This window comes from Mustela nivalis (genome assembly GCF_964662115.1).
Source record: "Mustela nivalis genome assembly, chromosome: 18".
NCBI classification, from domain to species: Eukaryota; Metazoa; Chordata; class Mammalia; order Carnivora; family Mustelidae; genus Mustela; species Mustela nivalis.
Genome location: NC_139037.1, coordinates 55,751,485 through 55,772,356, shown reverse-complemented (window position 1 = coordinate 55,772,356; position 20,872 = coordinate 55,751,485). Strand labels below are relative to the sequence as shown.

The 20,872-nt window shown below is 53.8% G+C and overlaps 1 protein-coding gene across 2 annotated transcripts in view; it reads left to right on the top strand.

Annotated features, from left to right (window-relative positions):
• The window catches only part of GRIN2D (glutamate ionotropic receptor NMDA type subunit 2D), a 40,610-nt gene that overhangs the window by 4,675 nt on the left and 15,063 nt on the right, over window positions 1-20,872 (top strand). For both annotated transcript variants that reach the window (XM_082710467.1, XM_082710468.1), the window contains 9 exons: window positions 833-1,323; window positions 4,505-5,124; window positions 9,317-9,431; window positions 9,762-9,973; window positions 10,237-10,405; window positions 10,869-11,022; window positions 13,537-13,662; window positions 13,858-14,087; window positions 16,020-16,180. In XM_082710467.1, coding sequence (XP_082566593.1) covers window positions 859-1,323; window positions 4,505-5,124; window positions 9,317-9,431; window positions 9,762-9,973; window positions 10,237-10,405; window positions 10,869-11,022; window positions 13,537-13,662; window positions 13,858-14,087; window positions 16,020-16,180 — 2,252 coding nt within the window. In that variant the 5' untranslated portion in view covers window positions 833-858. The remainder of the gene's footprint in view (window positions 1-832; window positions 1,324-4,504; window positions 5,125-9,316; window positions 9,432-9,761; window positions 9,974-10,236; window positions 10,406-10,868; window positions 11,023-13,536; window positions 13,663-13,857; window positions 14,088-16,019; window positions 16,181-20,872) is intronic.

Sequence of the window (20,872 nt, the reverse complement as noted above, 5' to 3'; positions counted from 1 at the left end):
CTGGGCACCTCCCTGGTGGGGGTCTTGATCTTTGCCTTGGTTCGCTATTTCTGTCTTCCTATGTTTTCTGTCTGCTCTGCCTGCCTCCTCCCTCAATCTGTTCTGCCTGTTTCTCCATCTCTTGTGTGTCCGTGTCTCTCGGTGGCCGTGGGGTCCATCTCCGTCTTTCTGGGCTTCTTTCCATCTTCCTGTCTCTGTCCAACTTTCTCGCCTCTCTTATCTCTCCCACCTTTCTTGTCTATCTCTGCATCTCTCCTTGCCTCCCTATCATTCCCTCCCTATTTCTGTCACTCTGTCTTATCTCTCTCTGCCTCCACTTCTCCCTGTCTCTGTCACTCTGACCCTCTCTCTCCTTATTCCTGTCCATGTCTCTCTCTGACCATCTCTCTCTGGCTGTGTTCATCTCTCTTCGCATTTCCCTCGGTCTCTCTCTGCTCCGATTCTGATCCCATTTCTGTGGGTCTGTTACCCATCTGTCCTGTCTCATTATCCTCCCCATTCCTGCCTTGTCTATCTTCTTTCCCTATCTCTGTATCTTCTTTGTCCCCATTACCCACCTCCACTTTCCCTGTCTCGTATCTCTGGCTCTCCCTTTGCCTGTGTGTGTGTGTGTGTGTGTGTGTGTGTGTGTGTGTTTCTCTCTGTCGCTCCCTGTCTCTATTATCCCCACCTTTCCCTCTTCTCCCTATCTCTGCGTCTCTCCCTCTCTGTCTCTTCTTCTCCGTGTCTCTGTCTTGTCTCCTCTGTCTCCCCTTCTCTGTTTTCCTCCCATCTGTGTCCTTTTCCGCTACCGGGGTCTCCCCGGCTCGGCGCGCCCGCTCTCCCGTGTCAGAGGCCGCCCGGAGGGGCCCGCAGGCGATGCGCGGCGCCGGTGGCCCCCGCGGCCCTCGGGGCCCCGCTAAGATGCTGCTGCTGCTGGCGCTGGCGTGCGCCAGCCCGTTCCCGGAGGAGGCGCCGGGACCGGGCGGGGCCGGCGGGCCTGGCGGGGGCCCCGGCGGGGCGCGGCCGCTTAACGTGGCGCTCGTGTTCTCGGGGCCCGCGTACGCGACCGAGGCGGCGCGCCTGGGCCCGGCAGTGGCGGCAGCCGTGCGCAGCCCTGGCCTGGACGTGCGACCGGTGGCGCTGGTGCTCAACGGCTCGGACCCGCGCAGCCTCGTGCTGCAGCTCTGCGACCTGCTGTCGGGGCTGCGCGTGCACGGCGTCGTGTTCGAGGACGACTCGCGCGCGCCCGCCGTCGCGCCCATCCTCGACTTCCTGTCGGCGCAGACCTCGCTGCCCATCGTGGCCGTGCACGGCGGCGCCGCGCTCGTGCTCACGCCCAAGGTGCGCGCGACCTGCGGGGAGGCGGGGCCAGCCGCGTGTTGGGGAGGCGGGCCGTATGTGCGACGGAGTGGGGTCCGAGGGTAGAGTCCGGTCTAGGGGAGGGGCGGGGCTGACTGGGGGGCGTGGCCTATAGGGTGAGTGGACCCCGCAGAGGCACTGACCCAGGAGCAGGGTGAGAGACAGGCCTGTCCTGGGCAGAGTATACGGAGAACTGAGGGTCTCCGGGAGGACCGAGTCAGGGGAGGGAATGGAATCTGGGGAAGAGGCGGGGTTAGGGCAGCGAGGGGTGGGGACTGGGAACAAAACGGGTGTGCCAGAGGGGGCCCGCTCTGAGGGAGGAGTGGGATCTGGGGATCAGCAAGGAAGGGGTCAGCTGGAAAGGAACGGGGTTCAGGAAGGGGTGGGGTCTACTGAGGAGGCAGGAGACAGGAAAGCAGGGAGAGGGCCAGGAAAGGGTACACGGAGGTCAGGGTACTGAAGGACTTGGTCAACTGATTCGGCCAGCTGAGCAAGCAAGGGCTCTCGAAGTCTAGGTGGGAGGACGGAGCCATCCTGTGAAAGGAGGAGCGGGAGGAGAGGGGTCGCAGATGAGCTGGGGAAGGGCAAAACCATGCAGCCAGGAAGGGGGGGCGACGGCAGTCGGGCAAGGGGAGAGCTAGCTGGTGAGGCGGCACAGAGGGAGGCCAGGAAGATGGCAGGGCCTACGCTCAGGACGAAAGGGGCGAGATCTAGAGTGGGAAACAGTCCCAGGAGTGGGGTTTGGGCAGAAGCACAACCCCAGTCGTAAGGTGTGGAAAGTGAGAATCCAGAAGCTGGGCCTGGGAGGCTGAAGGCCCACCAGAAAGGCAGGCTCAGCCAATTAGAAGGCCAACCCAGGAGCCTGCAGGAGAGAGGGGCAGAGGCCGAAGCGGGTTGTGGCCTGGAAAGAGGCCTGCCACCCGAGGGCACGAGGGGTGTGTGTGTGTGGGGGGGGGGGGACCAGCTGGAGCAGACTTCTGGTAGGAAAGGACCAAGCCCAGTTGCAAGTACTGAGAAGTAGAAGGGATAGGCTAGGACCAGCTGTAGGAGAAGGGGCGGGGCCTGTTTGGGGGTGGAGCCAGTGTAACGAATTGGTGCTAGGGTGAATGGGGCCATCTGAGTGGGTGGAGCCTAAGTCCCCACCAGTTCCCACGTGGAGGGCCAGTAGCTTCGTGACTAGGTCCCACTTACATCCTGGGACTTGCAGTTCTCTCCTGTCCAGGGCATTCTGGGAAGGGCCTCTGGCCAACTTTCTTCTTTAGACAGTTGCCCAGAGATTTGCAGGCAGATCACCTTCCACATGAACTGCTACTCCCTGATGCTGCCTTTATGGCCTACCCAGAGATGTGGTTCTCCTGCCTCCACTGATGCTGAGAAGCGTGGAGCACTCTGTTCTGTCACCTGGGTACTGTGGCCCGCTCGGGTACGCGCGTTGTCTTTTGGGAAATGTAGTCCCTTCAGTATCTCGGGATGGGAGAAAGAGGGGTCCTCATAGGGCCCTCGTGCTTCCATTGAATGCTGGAAATGTGGCATATCTCCGCTTGCCAAGGATGAGGTCCTCTCAGGATTCTCACTGCAGGCTGGGAGGCCTCATCCGCTCAGGACAACTGTCTCCTGTACGTAAAACCACAGGTACATGCCTAAGGAAGAAAGTTCACTATTTCTCACTGAGGGCTGACTCTGTGCAGGGGCTGTTTTAGCTCCACGGAAATATAGTTGTGAAAAGGTGGAGAAAAGATAGGATTCCTGCTCTCTTTGGAGCTTGCATTCTAATGGGGAGACAGAAAGCAAATAAGAGATTGTGAAATCCATTCTGGCAGAAGGGTAGGATGGCAGTCAGGGATGGCCTCCCTGAGGAGGTGGCAAATGATCTCGACCTGAGGAATGAGAAGTGGCAGGTCCAGCATGAAGGAGCTGAGGGAGAGTGTCCCCGCGAGAAGCAACAGCTAAGGGCCAAGCCCTTGAAGCTGGAAGGAACTTGATGTGTTTGAGGAAGAACAGAGAGGTGGGGGTGGTGGGAGATGAGGTCAGAGAGGCAGCAAGGGCCAGTCCATGCAGGGCCTGTGGGCCAAAGTGAGGGCTTTGGCTTTGACTCTAAGGTAGGAGTATTGGAAGGTTTTCAACGAAGAAGAGATGGGATCCAACTAATATTTTGGAAAAGATGACTCTGGCTGCTGATGGAGAATGGACTGGAAGATGCAAAAAATGTTAGCAGCGGTCACGAAGCTGTTGCAGTTCTCTAAGCAAGATAGCAGTCAACGAGGGTTGTGATGGAGCAGTAGCGAAGAATGGGGTTGTGGTTTTTTGCTTTTGTTTTTTTAAGATTTTACTTATTTGTCAGAGAAAGAGAGACCACACAAGCAGGGGGAGCAGCAGGCAGAGGGAGACGCAGGCTTCCAGATAAGCAAAGAGCCTGGTGTGGGGTCCCCATCCCAGGATCCTGGGATCATGACCCAAGCCAAAGGCAATCGCTTAATCAACTGAGCCACCTAGGCATCCTGTGAATGGGGTTGTTTTGAACTGAGAGCTGAGAAGACTGGAATATGGCCTGGATTAGGTGTGAGGGAAATGTAGTCTCTCTCAGTAGATGCTGGGGACTGTAGTTCCCTCCTTGGATGCTCCGTGTGTTCTAGGGTAATGTTCACTGCTGTGACAGATAAACCCCCACGTCTCGATGGTTCCACCCAATGGAAGGTTGTTTCTCACGCATCTAAAATCCAAACAGGTGTTCCTGATTAGAGGTGGCTCTCTGCCAAAGAATGACTGAGGGGCTCATTCTCCTCCCTCTCATGGCTTTGTAATCCACATAGGACTTCAGAGTTCTCTCCTGGAGCCTCTGCATGTGTTCTCAGGGAAGAGAGTAAGGTGCATGGGAGGAGAGCTTTTCTGGATGAGTCTAGAACTCAGTCCCATGGCTAAACCTAACCCAGGTCTAGCTCTGTGCACCAGCAAGGAAAAGGGGAGGGGTTTGGTGAAGAGCTATGCAGTTGCCTTATTGAGACCTGTGACATACCCGTGGCCACTGGGAGCTAGGATGCCCTCATCAGTTGCTGGGAGATGAGGTCCATTTGAGAACTGGGAACTGAAGGCCCGCTCCTGGTTGTTGGGAGCTGGGGTCCCCCCCACCCCAGGAAGCTTGACATCCTCCTCCTCCTCCCCGCAGGAGAAGGGCTCCACCTTCCTGCAGCTGGGCTCGTCCACAGAGCAGCAGCTCCAGGTCATCTTTGAGGTGCTGGAGGAGTACGACTGGACATCCTTTGTGGCGGTGACCACACGTGCCCCCGGCCACCGGGCCTTCCTGTCCTACATCGAGGTGCTGACTGATGGCAGCATGGTGGGCTGGGAGCACCGCGGGGCACTGACACTGGACCCGGGAGCAGGCGAGGCCGTGCTGGGTGCCCAACTCCGCAGCGTCAGCGCGCAGATCCGCCTCCTCTTCTGTGCCCGGGAGGAAGCCGAACCCGTGTTCCGGGCAGCGGAGGAGGCTGGCCTCACGGGGCCTGGCTACGTCTGGTTCATGGTGGGGCCCCAGCTGGCCGGAGGCGGAGGCTCAGGCGCCCCTGGAGAGCCCCCTCTTTTGCCAGGAGGAGCCCCACTGCCTGCCGGGCTGTTCGCCGTGCGCTCGGCTGGCTGGCGAGATGACCTGGCCCGGCGGGTGGCCGCTGGTGTGGCCGTAGTGGCCAGAGGTGCCCAGGCTCTGCTACGTGACTATGGCTTCCTGCCCGAGCTCGGCCATGACTGCCGTGCCCAGAACCGCACCCACCGAGGGGAGAGTCTGCATAGGTGAGTGGGGTTGGTGTGGGAGGGCTGTGGGAAGGTTCCAGAGCCTGACTACTCACTGGCTGAGCAGCCTCAAATGGGTCACATCCCCTCTCAGAGCCTCAGTTTACTTTTCTGTAAAACAGATACAGTTCGCTCTCCTGCTTGGGGTTAAATCAGGTAATTTGGAAAAAGCACCCAAGACACAGTGAGTGTGTTGCCGTATTTCCTGATTTTAAGATGAATTTTTTTTCCAGTTTCATGTCTTTGAAATCAAATATACTTTACAGTTGATGGCTTATAGCACCTTTTTCTTCCTTTGTGGTACAAAAAACTAGAGATGCACCCTATAGTTGATGACATCACGGGTATGATGATATTCCCTAGAGTATAAGCTGAATTCCAGCAACAAAATGACCAACAATCCATAGACCCAAAAGAGATAGAAGTTGTTCTTCCTCACTTAACAAACCGGAAATGAGGGGCCCCTGGCTGACTCAGTTGGTGGAGCGTGCAACTCTCCAACTCGGGGTTGTGAGTTCGTGTCCCATGGGGACACGGGGTATAGAGATCATTTTAAAAATATATATTTTATTTATTAGAGAGGGAGAAAGAGTACAAGGAGGGGGAGCGACAGAGGGAGATGGAGAAGCAGACTCCCCGCTGAGCAGGACCCTGGGATCATGACCAGAACCCAAGGCAGAACGCTTAACCAACTGAGCCACCCAGGGCACCCCCTAAATCGCTTCAAAATAAAATCTTAAAAAAAAAAAAAAAAATTCCAGAAATGAGTGTTCCAGGTTATCAGGTGGCTCTGTTGCTCCATGTGATAGGTCAGGATCTGCCACCTTCTTGGTGCAGTCGAAGCAGGGTCAGCCGCACGTGTGAATTCTAGCTAGTGAGAAAGGGGAAAAGAGAAAAAGTGGGGAGCAAGTAATTTCCTTCCGGGCAAGCGAGACAGTGGGGATGTCCTGGGGCGACCGGGGCTGCCTTATTGGTTGTTTACAGGCTCGTCACATGCAAATTATTTAGAAGTCGATTCTGATTGGCTAGCTGTGATTGCGGTGGAGGCGGAGGAGGTGCAATTGTCCTAGGGTCTTACTTGCATGGGGTCTGGACTAGAGGACCGAGGTGTGGACTCTAGCTGGACAGGTGTGTGCCTGGCTTACACACTGTTGTTTTATTTATTTTTTAATATTTTATTTATTTATTTGACAGAGATCACAAGTAGGCAGAGAAGCAGGCAAAGAGAGAGGCGGAAGCAGGCTCCCCGCTGAGCAGAGAGCCCGGTGGGGGGCTCGATCCCAGGATCCTGGGATCATGACCTGAGCCGAAAGCAGAGGCTTTAACCCACTGAGCCACCCAGGCGCCCCAACACACTGTTGTTTTAGAATAGAACAGGGTTTGGTGCATCTTGGAAGGAGGTGGTGATGGGTGGAGAAGAAAGCCGGAGGGACGAGAATTGAGAATTGGTGACTTGGGGGACAGGATCCGGAGACAAGAGGGTGAGAAAAGCATCCCTCGTTCATAAATACTTACTGAGCACCCGCTAGGAACTAGGGATCATGCTGGGCTCTGGGAACACGAAGATGTATAAGACCATGGACTTCTCTTCAAAGAACACAGGGTCCTGTAGGGGTGGCAGACAGGGACGGGATAATGACAACACAGTGTGATGCTTGCTATCACAGAGGTGGCCCGGGCATTGTGGGAAAACCAGCGGGAATACTGTCTGCGCCAGGACATTTCGGGTTGCTGGAGGCAGATTCTCATTCAAGTTTCCTAAGGGAAAAGGGGGTTTATTGGGAAGATAAACATGCACAGAAACCCAGACGCCAGGAATTGAGGCCAAGCCTGGGGACCAGCTACCCTTTCATCTCTTTCTGATTGTCTCCCTCATACTCTCTCCACCTCCACCCCTCTCTGTCTGACCTGCCACTCCCAGAGGCTGTCCAGTTCTTCTCTTACCACTCACCGTTTACCCAGAATTTCTGCTCTCTCTGCTGATACTCATAATTTCAACCTATCCTGTCCACCACCCATTCCCCCCAGCACCCCAAATCTCACAGCCAATGTCTTCCCAAAAGACAGATTTCATCGGCCCCAATCAGCCTTCCAAACTAGGCTACTCTGTCACAGGTCAGCATATGGGGTCAGGGAGGTCCCCAAGAGGAGGAGACATCTAAGCAGACAGCTAACAGACGAATGGCTCATTCATTCATTTATTGAATGAGTCCTTATCAGAGTCTGCTATGTGCCAAGCACTGCTTTGGGCACAAGGGTACATTGTGTTGAACAAAGTCCCTGTTCTGAGTCGACAATCTCACAAGGGAGACAAACAGTGAACAAACAGGATAAAGAAGAAATCCCAGCAAGTGATGAAACAGGTAGAATGTGGTAAGAAATGCCCAGGGTGGGGTGCCTGGGTGGCTCAGTGGGTTAAAGCCTCTGCCTTTGGTCCAGGTCGTGGTTCCAGGGTCCTGGGATGGAGCCCCGCATCAGGCTCTCTGCTCAGCAGGAAGCCTGCTTCCCCCTCTCTTTCTGCCTGCCTCTCTGCCTACTTGTGATTTCTGTCAAATAAATGAATAAAAATATAAAAAGAAAGAAAGAAAGAAAGAAAGAAATGCCCAGGGTGCAGGTCACCTGGGTGGTTCAGTGGGTTAAAGCCTCTGCCTTCAGCTAGGGTCATGATCCCAGGGTCCTGGGATCGAGCCCCACATTGGCTGTCTGCTTAGCAGGGAGCCTGCTTCCTCCTCAATCTCTCTCTGCCTACTTGTGATCTCTGTCTGTCAAATAAATAAATAAAATCTTTTAAAAAAAGAAAAAAAATGCCCAGGGTGCTAGGTTAGGTGAGGCTGTCTGGAAAGGTCTTTCTAAGCAGATGAAATTTGGAGGTAAGAACAAAGAAACGGGCAAAGAAAAAGAGCCAGCCATTGGAAGATCTGAATGACGAGACTGGAGGGGGGACAGCAGGTGCAAGGGTGCTCACTCGGGCTGGAACTGCCCATTTGGGAGCCTGAAACAAAGCCATTGTGGCTGGAGCTTAGCGAGTAAGGCAGGGATAGGGTCTGGAGAAACAAGTGAGGTCCATGTAGACCCAAGCTCATACAGGGCATTTTGGCCACAGTAAGGGGGTTGGATGTGATTCTAATTTGTGGTTAGAATGTGGTTAAAATTTCAGGCAGGAGGAACAGCATTGCACAAAGGCCCAGCAGGGAGAAAAATTCAGGCATGTTGGTGAGACCGCAACAGCTCAGGGTGGATAAAGGGAAGAGAATTGGGGTTGAGGGTGATGAGGCTGGGGGTGGGGGCAGACAGGGCCAGGCCACAAGGGCCTCGAATGCCAGGTTGAGAGGCTGGACTCTGTTCAAGAGCACTGAGGAGCCATGGTGGGTTATGAGCAGGAAAGGAGAGATGTCAGTTTCACATACATAAAGACCCCTGGGATCGGGGTGGTAGAGTGTGGAATCGACTGGAGGAGAGAGAATGGAGGTTGGGGGTTGGGCAGGAGGCTGGGGCAAGGGTCCAGGGGGTCTGTGGTAATGGAGAGGCGGGATGACATGGAGAGATCTTGGGGGCAGGAAGGTGGCACTTGGGGACTGAGTGTGGAGGCGAGCGAGGAAGTGAGGATGGCAGTTGAAGGTCCCATGCAGTGACTGGGGCGTAGGGACAAGCATTCACGGTACAAGTGCCATGCATTGTGAAGATCATCTGCAAGTCCAGAGGCCTCCTGGGGCTTCTCCCAGAGGAAGGGACACTTGAGCTGAATCTTGGAAGGCATCAGAATTAATCAGGGTGAAAAGGGACAGAAAAGCATTTTTCAGGCAGACAGCATAGCCCCTACAATGCAAGGGATAGGAAACCACTCGATATGTTTGGGGGGTAACTTTGCATTCAGAAAGGGCTTGGGGTGGAAGGAGTTTGAGGGGAGGCAGGGATCAGAGATGGGCCAGCACAGCCAGATGGGGCCAGAACACACAGGGTCTCTAAGAGGACCTCAAACTCAGGCTGAGGGTCTGCAACCCTGTTCAGGGAGTGCTGGCTATCAGGCAGAGACTCCTGAACAAAGAAGGGGGATGTTTGGGTGTTCAGAGTCTTGGGGGATAAATTCCAGCTAAGGGCCAGGGCTGGTCCAGAGAAAGGGGATTTTTCTCTGCCTTCAGCCCCTTAGGTCCAGTCCAGGTACCCACATGTCACCTCCCTTCCTCCTGGGCAGGTATTTCATGAATATTACCTGGGATAACCGGGATTATTCCTTCAATGAGGATGGCTTCTTGGTGAACCCCTCTCTGGTGGTCATCTCCCTCACCAGAGATAGGACTTGGGAGGTGGTGAGTCCTCGCCCCAACCCCAGGCACGGGAGAGGCCTGGAGTCCCAGGCACTGATGGGGGGGGATGTGGGGACACAGACCCCTTGGTCCGGACCGAGAGGAGGACTCTGGCCTCTGAGGGAGGAAGGAGGCCAGACTTCTAGGTCCTGGCAGAAGTAAGTGGGAGCCCGGACCTGTGGGTTTGAAGGGGAAGAGGGAGATGGGGCCTAGACTCCCAGATCTAAGGGAGAAGGAGCTGGGGCCTGGGGTTCTGAGGAAGGAGGGCCCCGATGGCCAGGACATGCTGCAAAGTCGCCGCCCTGGAGCCTGAACCCCCTTCTCTTGGCCAAGGTGGGCAGTTGGGAGCAGCAGACTCTCCGCCTCAAGTACCCGCTGTGGTCCCGCTACGGCCGCTTCCTGCAGCCGGTGGATGACACACAACACCTCACCGTGGCCACGCTGGAGGAGAGGCCCTTTGTCATTGTGGAGCCCGCCGACCCCATCAGTGGCACTTGTATCCGGGACTCTGTGCCTTGCAGGAGCCAGCTCAACCGCACCCACAGGTGACAGCCCAGGCTCCAGGGCTTGCAGCCCCGCAGTCCTGGCCCCCGCCCCCTCCTCCCTTGGAATTCAGAACCCACAGAGCCCTCTCGCTTGGTCATCCTGGGCAAGTCACGAAACTCCTTTGAGTCTCAGTTTCCCCAGAAAGCGCTAACCATAGTTTTAGCTGCTGTGTGTCTCTCCCGCCATACCCTCATCTCCTGGGAGAGTCTGAAGTGGGGCGGGGGGAATCCCCAGCATCCCCAAGCCTGCTCACTCCCCGCAGCCCTCCTCCGGACGCTCCCCGCCCCGAAAAGCGGTGCTGCAAGGGCTTTTGCATCGACATTCTGAAACGGCTGGCGCAGACCATCGGCTTCAGCTACGACCTCTACCTGGTCACCAACGGCAAGCACGGAAAGAAGATCGACGGCGTCTGGAACGGAATGATCGGCGAGGTGGGGCGCCTGATGGGAGTGGGAGTGGGAAGGAGGCGAGCTGGGGGGGGCCACGGTGCCGGAGCTCTGTGGCTGGAGGGGCGTGGCCAGAGGGAGCAAAGCCCGGGCCTTGAGGAGCGGGGCCTCGGCTGGGGGCGGGGCAAGAAACTGTCGGCGGGTGGGGCGGGACTCGGAGGGTGGTCCTCTCAAACGAAGGGGGCGGGGCCGAGAGGACTGAGCCCAAATCCAGAGAGCGTGTTCTGGGAGCGGGACTGGGCTTGGGGCTACCTCTTCCCACCCCTGCTCTCCGCCTCTCACCTCCTCCTCTCCTGCCCCACTCTGCGCCCCCTTAGGCCACCCCGCCACCCTCCTAGCCCTCTCTGTCACCCTGTCACTGGTCACCTGGGGCTGGTCTTGCCCACCATCCGCCTCTGTGCGCTTGACCCAGCCAGGTTCCTTCACCCCCTCCTCGCCCTCACCCCAGGTCTTCTACCAGCGTGCGGACATGGCCATCGGCTCCCTCACCATCAACGAGGAGCGGTCCGAGATCGTGGATTTTTCTGTGCCCTTCGTGGAGACGGGCATCAGCGTCATGGTGGCCCGCAGCAACGGCACTGTGTCCCCCTCCGCCTTCCTCGGTGAGCCCGGGGCCCTGGGATGGCAACACTGGGACACCTGTGTGCTCAGTTCCCATCCTGGTATTGCCTGTCCCCGTACCGTGACTGGTGAGGTGGTGTCGCTTCTGACCTTGGGTTTCCCAATCTGTAAAATGGGAGAAGCCATTTTACCACGATGCCAAGGGAACTGGAGCTTCAGGAACCTTCTCTCGCACATTCTCTTCAAGGCCCTGTACCTTGTATTCTTGTATTCATAATTTCGTGTTCTCCTCCTCCTCTTCTTCTTCTTCTTCTCCTCCTCCTCCTCCTCCTCCTCCTCCTCCTCCTCCTCCTCCTCCTCCTCCTCCTCCTCCTTCTTCTCCTTCTTCTTCTTCTTATTCTTCTTCTTCTTCTTCTTCTTCTTCTTCTTCTTCTTCTTCTTCTTCTTCTTCTTCTTCTTCTTCTTCAAGACAACCCTCCACATTGTACAAGCCTCAGGCCCCCACAACTCCCAAGTCTTCCCCTGTATATGAGATGAGGAAAAGGGATTAGCATGAGAGTGGCACATGGTAAATGCTCCAGTCCCTTCTCAGCATTTACTGAGCATCTATCATGGGCCAGGCTTTGGGCTGCGCCCACACGCCCCTCTCCTCTAAGAGCTCTTGGCCTCGTGGGGAAGACAGAAATTAATCTCTTAAGGCGATACATGGGCAAGATCACTTCAAGTGGTGATGACTATAATGAGAAATTAAGCCAGGGTGAGGAAGTGGAGAGGAATGGGGCTGGTGCTGCCACGAGAGGGCCGGAAGGCCCCTTTGGAGATGGGACCTGAGAAACCGTTCCAGGCAGGGGGCAAAGAACCCAATGCGGGACTGTGTGTGGAATATTTGGGAAATAGCCGGAAGTCTGTGTGACCAGAGGGGGCAGTGAGTGATTGTGAGGGGGTAGGAGGCAAGGGCTGAGAGGGAATTGGGGGACATGGGGGGAAAGTTCAGGGCCTTGGTGGCTCTGGTAGGAAAGTTGAGTTTTATTCTTAGGGCAATGGCCAAGGTTTTAACTGTAGATGGTGGGGGAGGGGGTATATGGTCACATCTAGGCTTTTAAAATATCCCACTGCAGGCAGCAGGGGCAGGAGGCCCATGAGAAGGCAGAGGTCTGCGCAGAGAGGAGGTGGATGTGGGATAGGAAGATGATAGTGAGCGTGGGCGAGTAACCAGGCTTGGAGTGTGGGTAGGAAGCTGGCCCCTGATGGGTTGGTGGCTATGAGGTGGATGGGGCAGGGATCTCGCTGAACTTGGAGACAAGAGAAGGAAAAGTGCACATCAGGCCAAGGGCAGCTGTTCACGTCAGTTCCCTCTTGCTCTCTGAAGTCTGGGCAAAGCTCCTGGGAGTGACAACGCTGAGAGAAGGGACATCTCTTGCTTTACGTTTGGTTTCTGTCTGTTTCGCCAAGAGCATCTCTGTGGCCGTCCCTTGGCCAAGGTCTCTGCAGGGCACCCTGAGATGCACCACATGGGGCCCCTGCCTTCACCAGGGAAGTGACAAGGTCATTTTATGCCCCACCACGTTGCCCAGTAGAGGCAACAGGAGTGTCCCCAGATGCCTCAGTGACAGTCTGGGGTGGTGACCCTGCTGTGACGGGGGCAGTCCTGGCCACTTGCGCTTGGCCCAGGGAGGGCAGATCACCTGGTATGAATCTCAAGAAGTGGTGATTTGGGTTCATTGCCAGTGTGAGGAGGAGACACATGGGTGCAAGTGTGTCTGGTCGATGGGTCAGCGTGGCGGGGGTGGCAGGGACGGCGGAGACAAGGCAGAAAGGGTGAGGCTCATTCTGGAACCATGAGTTCTGGCCAGTTAAAGCACTGGTCTCTTGAGAGAGCAATCAGGCCAGAGAGGAGCTTGCTTTAGAGGGAGCTTGCAGAGAGGGGCTTGCTTGCCCCTGGAAGCAAGGCTGAGGGGCAGTGACTTTCATGGAGGCGCTGAGGTGCCACAGGAGGCTGTGAGCAGGGGAGAGGCCAGGTCACCTCTGGGTGCCGAAGGAGCCCCTAGGGCTGCAGGGTGGGGTGGAGATGGGCCAGGAGAGAGGATGAGGCCTGAGCCTGTTGCCTGAAAGAATGGGGAGGAAAGGCCAAGGTAGGGGGCAAGGATGGGGGGTATAGACTGTGGCTGCGGAGGGGTAAGGTGGGAGGGAGGGAGCGAGGCTGGCAAATGGGGGGTCGAACTGTGATGGGATGGAAGGATGGGGAGCCTGGGCACGGATGCTGGCCTCAGTGTGGGACATGGTGAGTGGCTGGGGAGGTGGGGGAGACTCAGGTCTGGGACTCAGGAAACATTTAGGATCTATCTACTGACCAAAACTACAGAAATGATTGAGTTGGCTTTCTTGAGAGAGACTGTCTCCCAGGCGTCTGGATGTCCCTGAGGTGGGGAGACTGGGAAGGGGACAGAGTAGGACAAGATCCTGTCTGCGATGCACCTTGTTCATATGTCTTTGGTCCCCCCCACCTCCAGTCCTTTGCTTGGCCAAGCCATGACCCCATACCTCCTTGCCCCCAGAGCCCTACAGCCCTGCCGTGTGGGTAATGATGTTCGTCATGTGCCTCACTGTGGTCGCCGTCACCGTTTTCATCTTCGAGTACCTCAGTCCCGTCGGCTACAACCGCAGCTTGGCCACGGGCAAGCGTGAGTCCCCTTCCTCCATCACCTCCAAGTGCCCAGAACACAGATAGAACTACATTTCCCAATAGCCCCTGGGGTAGAGCAGTGGCCTTTGGAGGCGCCAGAGGCCTTGGGAGCTGCTGGGAATCATAGTTCTTTCTGCTCCCTCATGGAGTAGAAGGGATTTCGGGTCCATGTCACCCTCCTGGCCCCCTGCAGGGCCTGGCGGCTCAACCTTCACCATTGGGAAATCCATCTGGCTGCTCTGGGCCCTGGTGTTCAATAACTCGGTGCCCGTGGAGAACCCCCGGGGGACCACCAGCAAAATCATGGTGTTGGTGTGGGCCTTCTTCGCCGTCATCTTCCTCGCCAGCTACACAGCCAACCTGGCCGCCTTCATGATCCAGGAGGAGTATGTGGACACCGTGTCTGGGCTCAGTGATCGAAAGGTGTGTGTGTTTGGGGGAGAGAGGGAGTTGGCTAGGGTTGGAGGTCAGGCTGAAATTTGGCACATGGGAGGTCCGAAGAGGATTCCTGGGGGGTCTTTTCCCAGGAAGAGTTCCAAAATGGTAGAAAAGAATGTTCTAGAAGAGAATGGTTATGTTTCACAATGGACTATTTAAATATTCCCAGGAGAAGAGAGTAACCCCAAATGTCCTGGGGGGGCAGTAGTGCCAAATGGAATATTCTAGATGAGTGCTTCTCTCAGAGTGTGATAAAGAGCTAATCTTTGAACTTTCTCCGGTAGAGATCAGTGCTTTTGTAAGATACAATAGAAATGAATTACGAGAAATGAAACATAAAATTGAAAACCAAGACATGCACAATTCAAACCCGAATTTTTATGTAGTTTCAACAGACATAAAATTATTCTGTCAAATTGTTCTAAATGCCCAGTGCCTGGCTGACTCAGTCGGTAGAACACGCAACTCTTGATCTCAGGGTCATAAGTTCGAGTCCCACATTAGGTGTAGAGTTTACTTTAAAAAGAAACAAATTTAAAAATCTTCTTGAAAAAATTGCTCTAAGTGCTTATTCTCTTGATTTCTATACTTACCTCATTGCAGATCACAGTTTGCTCAGGTACTAGTGGTTTGCAGAGCACGGTTTGAGGTTGAAGTGGTTCACTGGATTATCATGACCTATTAGAAGGTTAAGAAATCAGTTCAGTGGATTGCAATAAGCATTTTTATAGGATTTTATTAATTTATTTGTCAGAGAGAGAACACAAGCATGTCGAATGGCAGGCAGAGAAGCAGGTTCCCCGCTGAGCAGGGAGCCTGATACCGGGCTCAATCCAAGGGCCCTGGGATCATGACCTGAGCCGAAGGCAGACGCTTAACCAACTGAGCCACCTGGGCATCCCAACAAGCATTTTTTTTTTAATTACTGAGCAAAAATATGTCTGTACCTTTGTTTTAGTCATATACGCACTTGACACTGAGTCAGCACACACCATATGGCTATGTCTGTTGTTCAAAGAGTAAACTTTTGGGGCGCCTGGGTGGCTCAATCGGTTAGGCATCCAGCTTTTGATTTCAGCTCAGGTCATGATCTCAGAGTTGTAAGACTGACCCCTGCATTGGGCTCATGCTGAGCATGGAGTCTGTTTAGGATTCTCTCTTTCCCTCTGCCCCTACCCACCCCATCCCGGCGCTCACGCTTGCATGAGATCTCTCTCTTTCTCTTAAAAAAAAAAAAAAGTGTGCTATTTCTGAATGGATTTGTAAATAACAATTGCCTCCAGCTCCCCACCAGGCCAAACCCCACCCTTGTGACCTCCCATGATCCAGCAAGCTAAGGGTTAATGCCTGGCACATCAGAGGCCTCTGCGGCCCTTTTCTTTTCTTTCTTTTTTTTTTTAAAGATTTTATTTATTTATTTGACAGAGAGAGATCACAAGTAGATGGAGAGGCAGGCAGAGAGAGAGAGAGAGAGAAGCAGGCTCCCTGCTGAGCAGAGAGCCCGATATGGGACTCGATCCCAGGACCCTGAGACCATGACCTGAGCCGAAGGCAGCGGCTTTAACCCACTGAGCCACCTAGGCGCCCCCCTTTTCAAACTCTGTAGCCAGTGCCTTTCCAAACTGGACTATGATCAGGCCATGCCAGTGTTAAATATTTCAGTATTCCTCCAGACTCTGTATGCATATATGTGTGCGTGCACGTGTGTGTGTGTGTGTGTGTACATGTGGCTGGCTGCAGATGGATCTGCTGGGTGGGAGCAGAAGAGGGTCACGGTGAGCATGTTGGAGAAACACTTCTGGGCTGGGGTGCCTGCCAGTTGGCAGGTGTCCCCCAGAACAGAGCATCTGGGTCAAGGCTATTCTTGACCCAGATGGCCCCAGGGGGGCGCCCTAATAACTTCCCATTCTGCCCCAGTTCCAGCGGCCCCAGGAGCAGTACCCGCCCCTGAAGTTTGGGACGGTGCCCAACGGGTCCACGGAGAAGAACATTCGCAGCAACTACCCCGACATGCACAGCTATATGGTGCGCTACAATCAGCCCCGCGTAGAGGAAGCGCTCATTCAGCTCAAGGCAGGGTCAGCGCAGACTCGGGCTGGGGGGTGGGGGGCCGCCGGGGGCCCCAAGGATGCGGGCAGAGAGCCAGGGGCCGGGAGCCACTCATCAGCATCAGGTCAGCCAGGGGTGGTTCGGCCTGGAAGGCATGCCTAGGTCATTGAGGGTGGCAGTGAACGGCCCCCCCTTGCACAACCAGGGTCCTTGTGACACCTTCAGATGTCTGCAGAGACCCGGGACTTAGAGATTCCAGAACCGGATTGCCGGGGTTCAAATCCAGGCTCTATCTCTTCATGGCTGTGTGATCTTGGGCAAGTTACTCAACCACTCTGAGCCTTCATTTCCTCCTCTGTAAAATGGGGATAAGAAAAGGACCCACCTCCTAAGGTTGTTGTAAGAATGATTATGGCTGTTATGATTGGGCTGTGTAATATATTATTTGGTAGCGGTAGTGCCAGCTCGCTGTGGACGCTTGCTGCTGAATTATTATTTTCATTATGATCATTAGATCTGAACCCACTGGAATAGATACTTGGATGAGGTTGTTTGGTTTTGTTTTCGAACTTCAGTTTCCTAAGTCATGAGGGTAAAATTAAGTTCAGACTCCAGAGTACCGACCAAGGTTACAACAAAGTTGATTACAGTGACTTTCTCCCTGCGCCTCTTTGATTTCATCATTCAACACGCTTCATTTATTTTCTTGGCCCCCTCGTCTATGCCAGGCAGGCTCCCTCCATTCAAGGGAGCTTAGGGTCCGGGGATAGGACATGAATAAGAAATGTACAAACGGAAGAATCAGGATGATCCAGAAAGTGATCATGAGCTAGGGTGTGACTAAACTGAAATATATTCACCAAGGTGTTCAGGGCGGGCCTCTCGGAGGAGGTGACTGGAGCAGAGCCCTAAGGGAGGTGAGGGCTAGCCTCGTGGACTCACGGAGGCAGAGCCTTGCGGGCAGAGGAAACAGGGTGTGCCGATGGCACGAGGCAGGCGAGGGGTTACTGGAGGAACAGCAAGAAGGTCAATGTGGCTGAGGGCCCGGGAGGGGACGTTAGAGGGGAGATGAGAGTAGGGTACACGGGTGAGCCCTGAAGCTGAGATCAGGGTTGCATTTTCTTTGAAGGGCAGCAAGAAGCCATGAGGCAGGGAGATTTTAAGTAGGGAAGGGTGTGATCTGATTTCCATTCGCAAATGCCACCCCCCCCCCCGTCACGCCCCAGTGCAAGGTGGAGAGTGGATGGACAGACATCAGTGTGGTCCTTTGGATCACCTTCCCCATGTAGCTCACCCCTCAAGCAGCTCCTCCTTTTTACCCCTCTGTCTTGATTGGGATTGTTGAGCTGCAAGAAAAGAAACTCAGCCAACCGGGTGTAAGGAAGATGATTGGGTAAGCATCGCAATGCAGGGGCTAAGCATCGCGATGCAGAACTAGTAGCAGGAAAGAAATCTAGGCTTTGTGGGAATACCAGCTTTGTGCCAGGCACAGTTCCTGCACCGGATACCAATAGTCAATAAAAGAGGTAGGTCACCCGGATCCTTAGGACTGCTTAAACAGAGAGAGGTTTCTTTTCCTCTCTCAGTAAGAAGTCCGAGGCTGGCATGATAGCTCAAAGATACTATCAATGACCCAAACTCTTCCCATGTATTTGTTCTGCTAACCTTGGTGCCTAGACCTTCTAGCTCATTGTGCTTGCCTCATGGTCACAAGATGGCTGCTGCCCCGCCGTGGAGCCTATCTTGGTTGTAGGCAAGAAGGAGGAGAAAGAGGAAGAGAGTGGATTTCCTCCTGGCAAGCCTTGCCTTTTTACTGGGGCAAGTATGCCTTTCTGAGGAACTTGTGGCTGTTTCAGAGCGTGTGCCAGAGGGTCACTCCCAGTTTCAGAGGAAGCTGGGAAATTGGGTGTGTTGGCCTCCCAGGCTCTGTGGTAGACAGTGGCAGACGGAGAGGTTGCAAATGGAGATTGTGCCAGAGTCCCGGCCTTGTGGAATGTGTAACTGTGCCGCCAGACAGCCTCCCTCTTGCCTCTTTGCCTTCTCCAGGGCTCTACTTCCTCTCTCTGGACTTCTGGGGGGTCACAAGGTCTCTCGTCTCCGTCTCTCCCTGTGTCCTCTCTGTGTCTTCTTTCCCCGCGAGCCTCATTTCGGACACTGAGCCCCTTCTCATTAGTCACGTGTCCTTTCTTTCTGCCCCACTGGCAGAGAACTGCTCTTTTCTCCTCTACCCTCCCCCTCGAAGCACCATGAACTGGAGGCATTTGGGGTAACAAGCTCTTCTTTTTCAACCAAGACTTTGGGCAGCCCGATGGCTAACGTTTGCAGAAGAGTACACACAGAGGCTCGCATACCTCATGTCCGACTATTGAAACTTTTATCGATCGTGCTAGCTGACCATTCATGAGGTTGGGTCCTCCTGCCTCGACAAATAGACCTTAACCAACAGAAAGGCTAAACAAGTTCAAGTTCGGGATTCTGCCTTCCAGGAGAGCACTTGACTCCTTGTCCTCCCACCTGAATCTGTCTGCTCGTCTCTCGCAGCTTCTCAAGGCCAAACGCATTCCTTGGCTCCTGGCCCTGGGTCCTTGAAACTCTTCTAGCATTGTCACAGCTTCTATTCTGACTGACCCTCCGCCCTTCCTCTTGAAAGGACCTTGTGATGACATTGGGTCCACCCGCATAACCCAGGCTAATCTCCCCATCCCAAGAGCCTTCATTTATTCACATCTGCAGAGTCTCTTTTCCCGGGTAAGATTACAAGTTCCAAGTATCAGGGTGTGGATACCTGTTTTTTTAATATTTTCAAATTTACTTATCTGAGAGAGAGAGAAAGAGAGTGTGCACAAGCATGAGTGGGGGGAGAGGCAAAGGGAGAGGGAGAAGCAGACTCTCCACTGAGCAGGGAGCCTGACCTGGGGCTCGATCCCAGGATCCTGGGATCATGACCTGAGCGGAAGGCAGATGCTTAACCAGCTGAGCCACCCAGGCACCCCAGGGTGTGGATATCTTTGGGAGACCATCATTCTACCTACTCCAAGTTCCCAGAGCATAAATACCCAACAGAGATATAGATTCTGGGTGGGTACAACTCCTTGACCCCAGGATTCCTCTGGAAAAGTTGGGTGGAGTGGGGATGCTCAGAAGCACAGGGTCTAGAATAGCAGTCCCTTGAGGGAGGTCTGAGATGGGTACTAAGTTTGGAGAATCCCAGGCAGAGGAGCTAGGACACAGAACAGGAAAAACTGTTTTTTAAATTGTGCATCCCATCCATCCATCCATCCATCCATCCATCCTTTCATATTTTTTCTCTAGAGCCCACCCATCCAGATCGTCCCATATAATGTTGGGGTGCTGGTGTCCCCCAAGCAGTATTCTGGGGGTGTTTAACAGCACTGATTTTTTAAAAATTATTTTTATTAACATATAATGTATTATATGCCTCAGGGTACAGGTCTGTGAATCATCAGGCTTACACGCTTCACAGCACTCACCATAGCACATACCCTCCCCAGTGTTCATCACCCAATTACCCTATTGCTACCCTCCCACACCCCTGGCAACCCTTAGTTTGTTTTGTGATATTAAGAAGAGTCTCTTATGATTTGTCTCCCTCCCGATCCCATCTTGTTTCATTTTTTCCTTCCCTACCCGCCACAGCCCGCCCCCCGCCTCTCAAATTCCTCCTGAGAGATTATATAATAACTGTCTTTCTCTGATTGACTTATTTCACTCAGCATAATATTCTCTAGTTCCATCCACGTCATTGCAAATGGCAAGATTTCATTTCTTTTGATGGCTGCATAGTATTCCATTGTGTATATATACCGCATCTTTTTTATCCATTCATCTGTTGTTGGACATTTGGGGTCTTTCCATAGTTTGCCTACTGTGGACATTGCTGCTATAAACATTCGGGTGCACGTGGCCCTTTGGATCCCTACATTTGTATCTTTTTTTAAAATTTTTTTAAATTTATTTGACAGACAGAGATCACAAGTAGGCAGAGAGGCAGGCAGAGAGAAAGAGAGGAGGAAGCAGGCTCTCCGCGGAGCAGACAGCCTGATGTGGGGCTCGATCCCAGGACCCTGGGATCATGACCTGAGCCGAAGGCAGGGGCTTTAACCCACTGAGCCACCCAGGCGCCCCTACATTTGTATCTTTAGGGCAAATACCCAGTAGTGCGATTGCTGGGTCATAGGGTAGCTCTACTTTCAACTTTTTGAGGACCCTCCATACTGTTTTCCAGAGTGGCTGCCCCAGCTTGCCTTCCCACCAACAGGGTAAAAGGGTTCAGTTCCCCTTTCTCCGCATCCTTGCCAACATCTGTCATTTCCTGACTTGTTAATTTTAACCATTTTGACTGGTGTGAGGTGGTATCTCACTGTGGTTTTGATTTGTATTTCCCTGATGCCAAGTGATGTGGAGCACTTTTTCATGTGAGTGTTGGCCATCTGGATGTCTTCTTTGCAGAAGTGTCTGTTCATGTCCTCTGCCCATTTCTTGATTGGATTATTTGTTCTTTGGGTGTTGAGTTTGGTAAGTTCCTTATAGATTTTGGACACTAGCCCTTTATCTGATATGTCGTTTGCAAATATCTTCTCCCATTCTGTCGGTTGTCTTTTGGTTTTGTTGACTGTTTCCTTTGCTGTGCAAAAGCTTTTGATCTTGATGAAGTCCTACTAGTTCATTTTTGCCCTTGCTTCCCTTGCCTGTGGTGATGT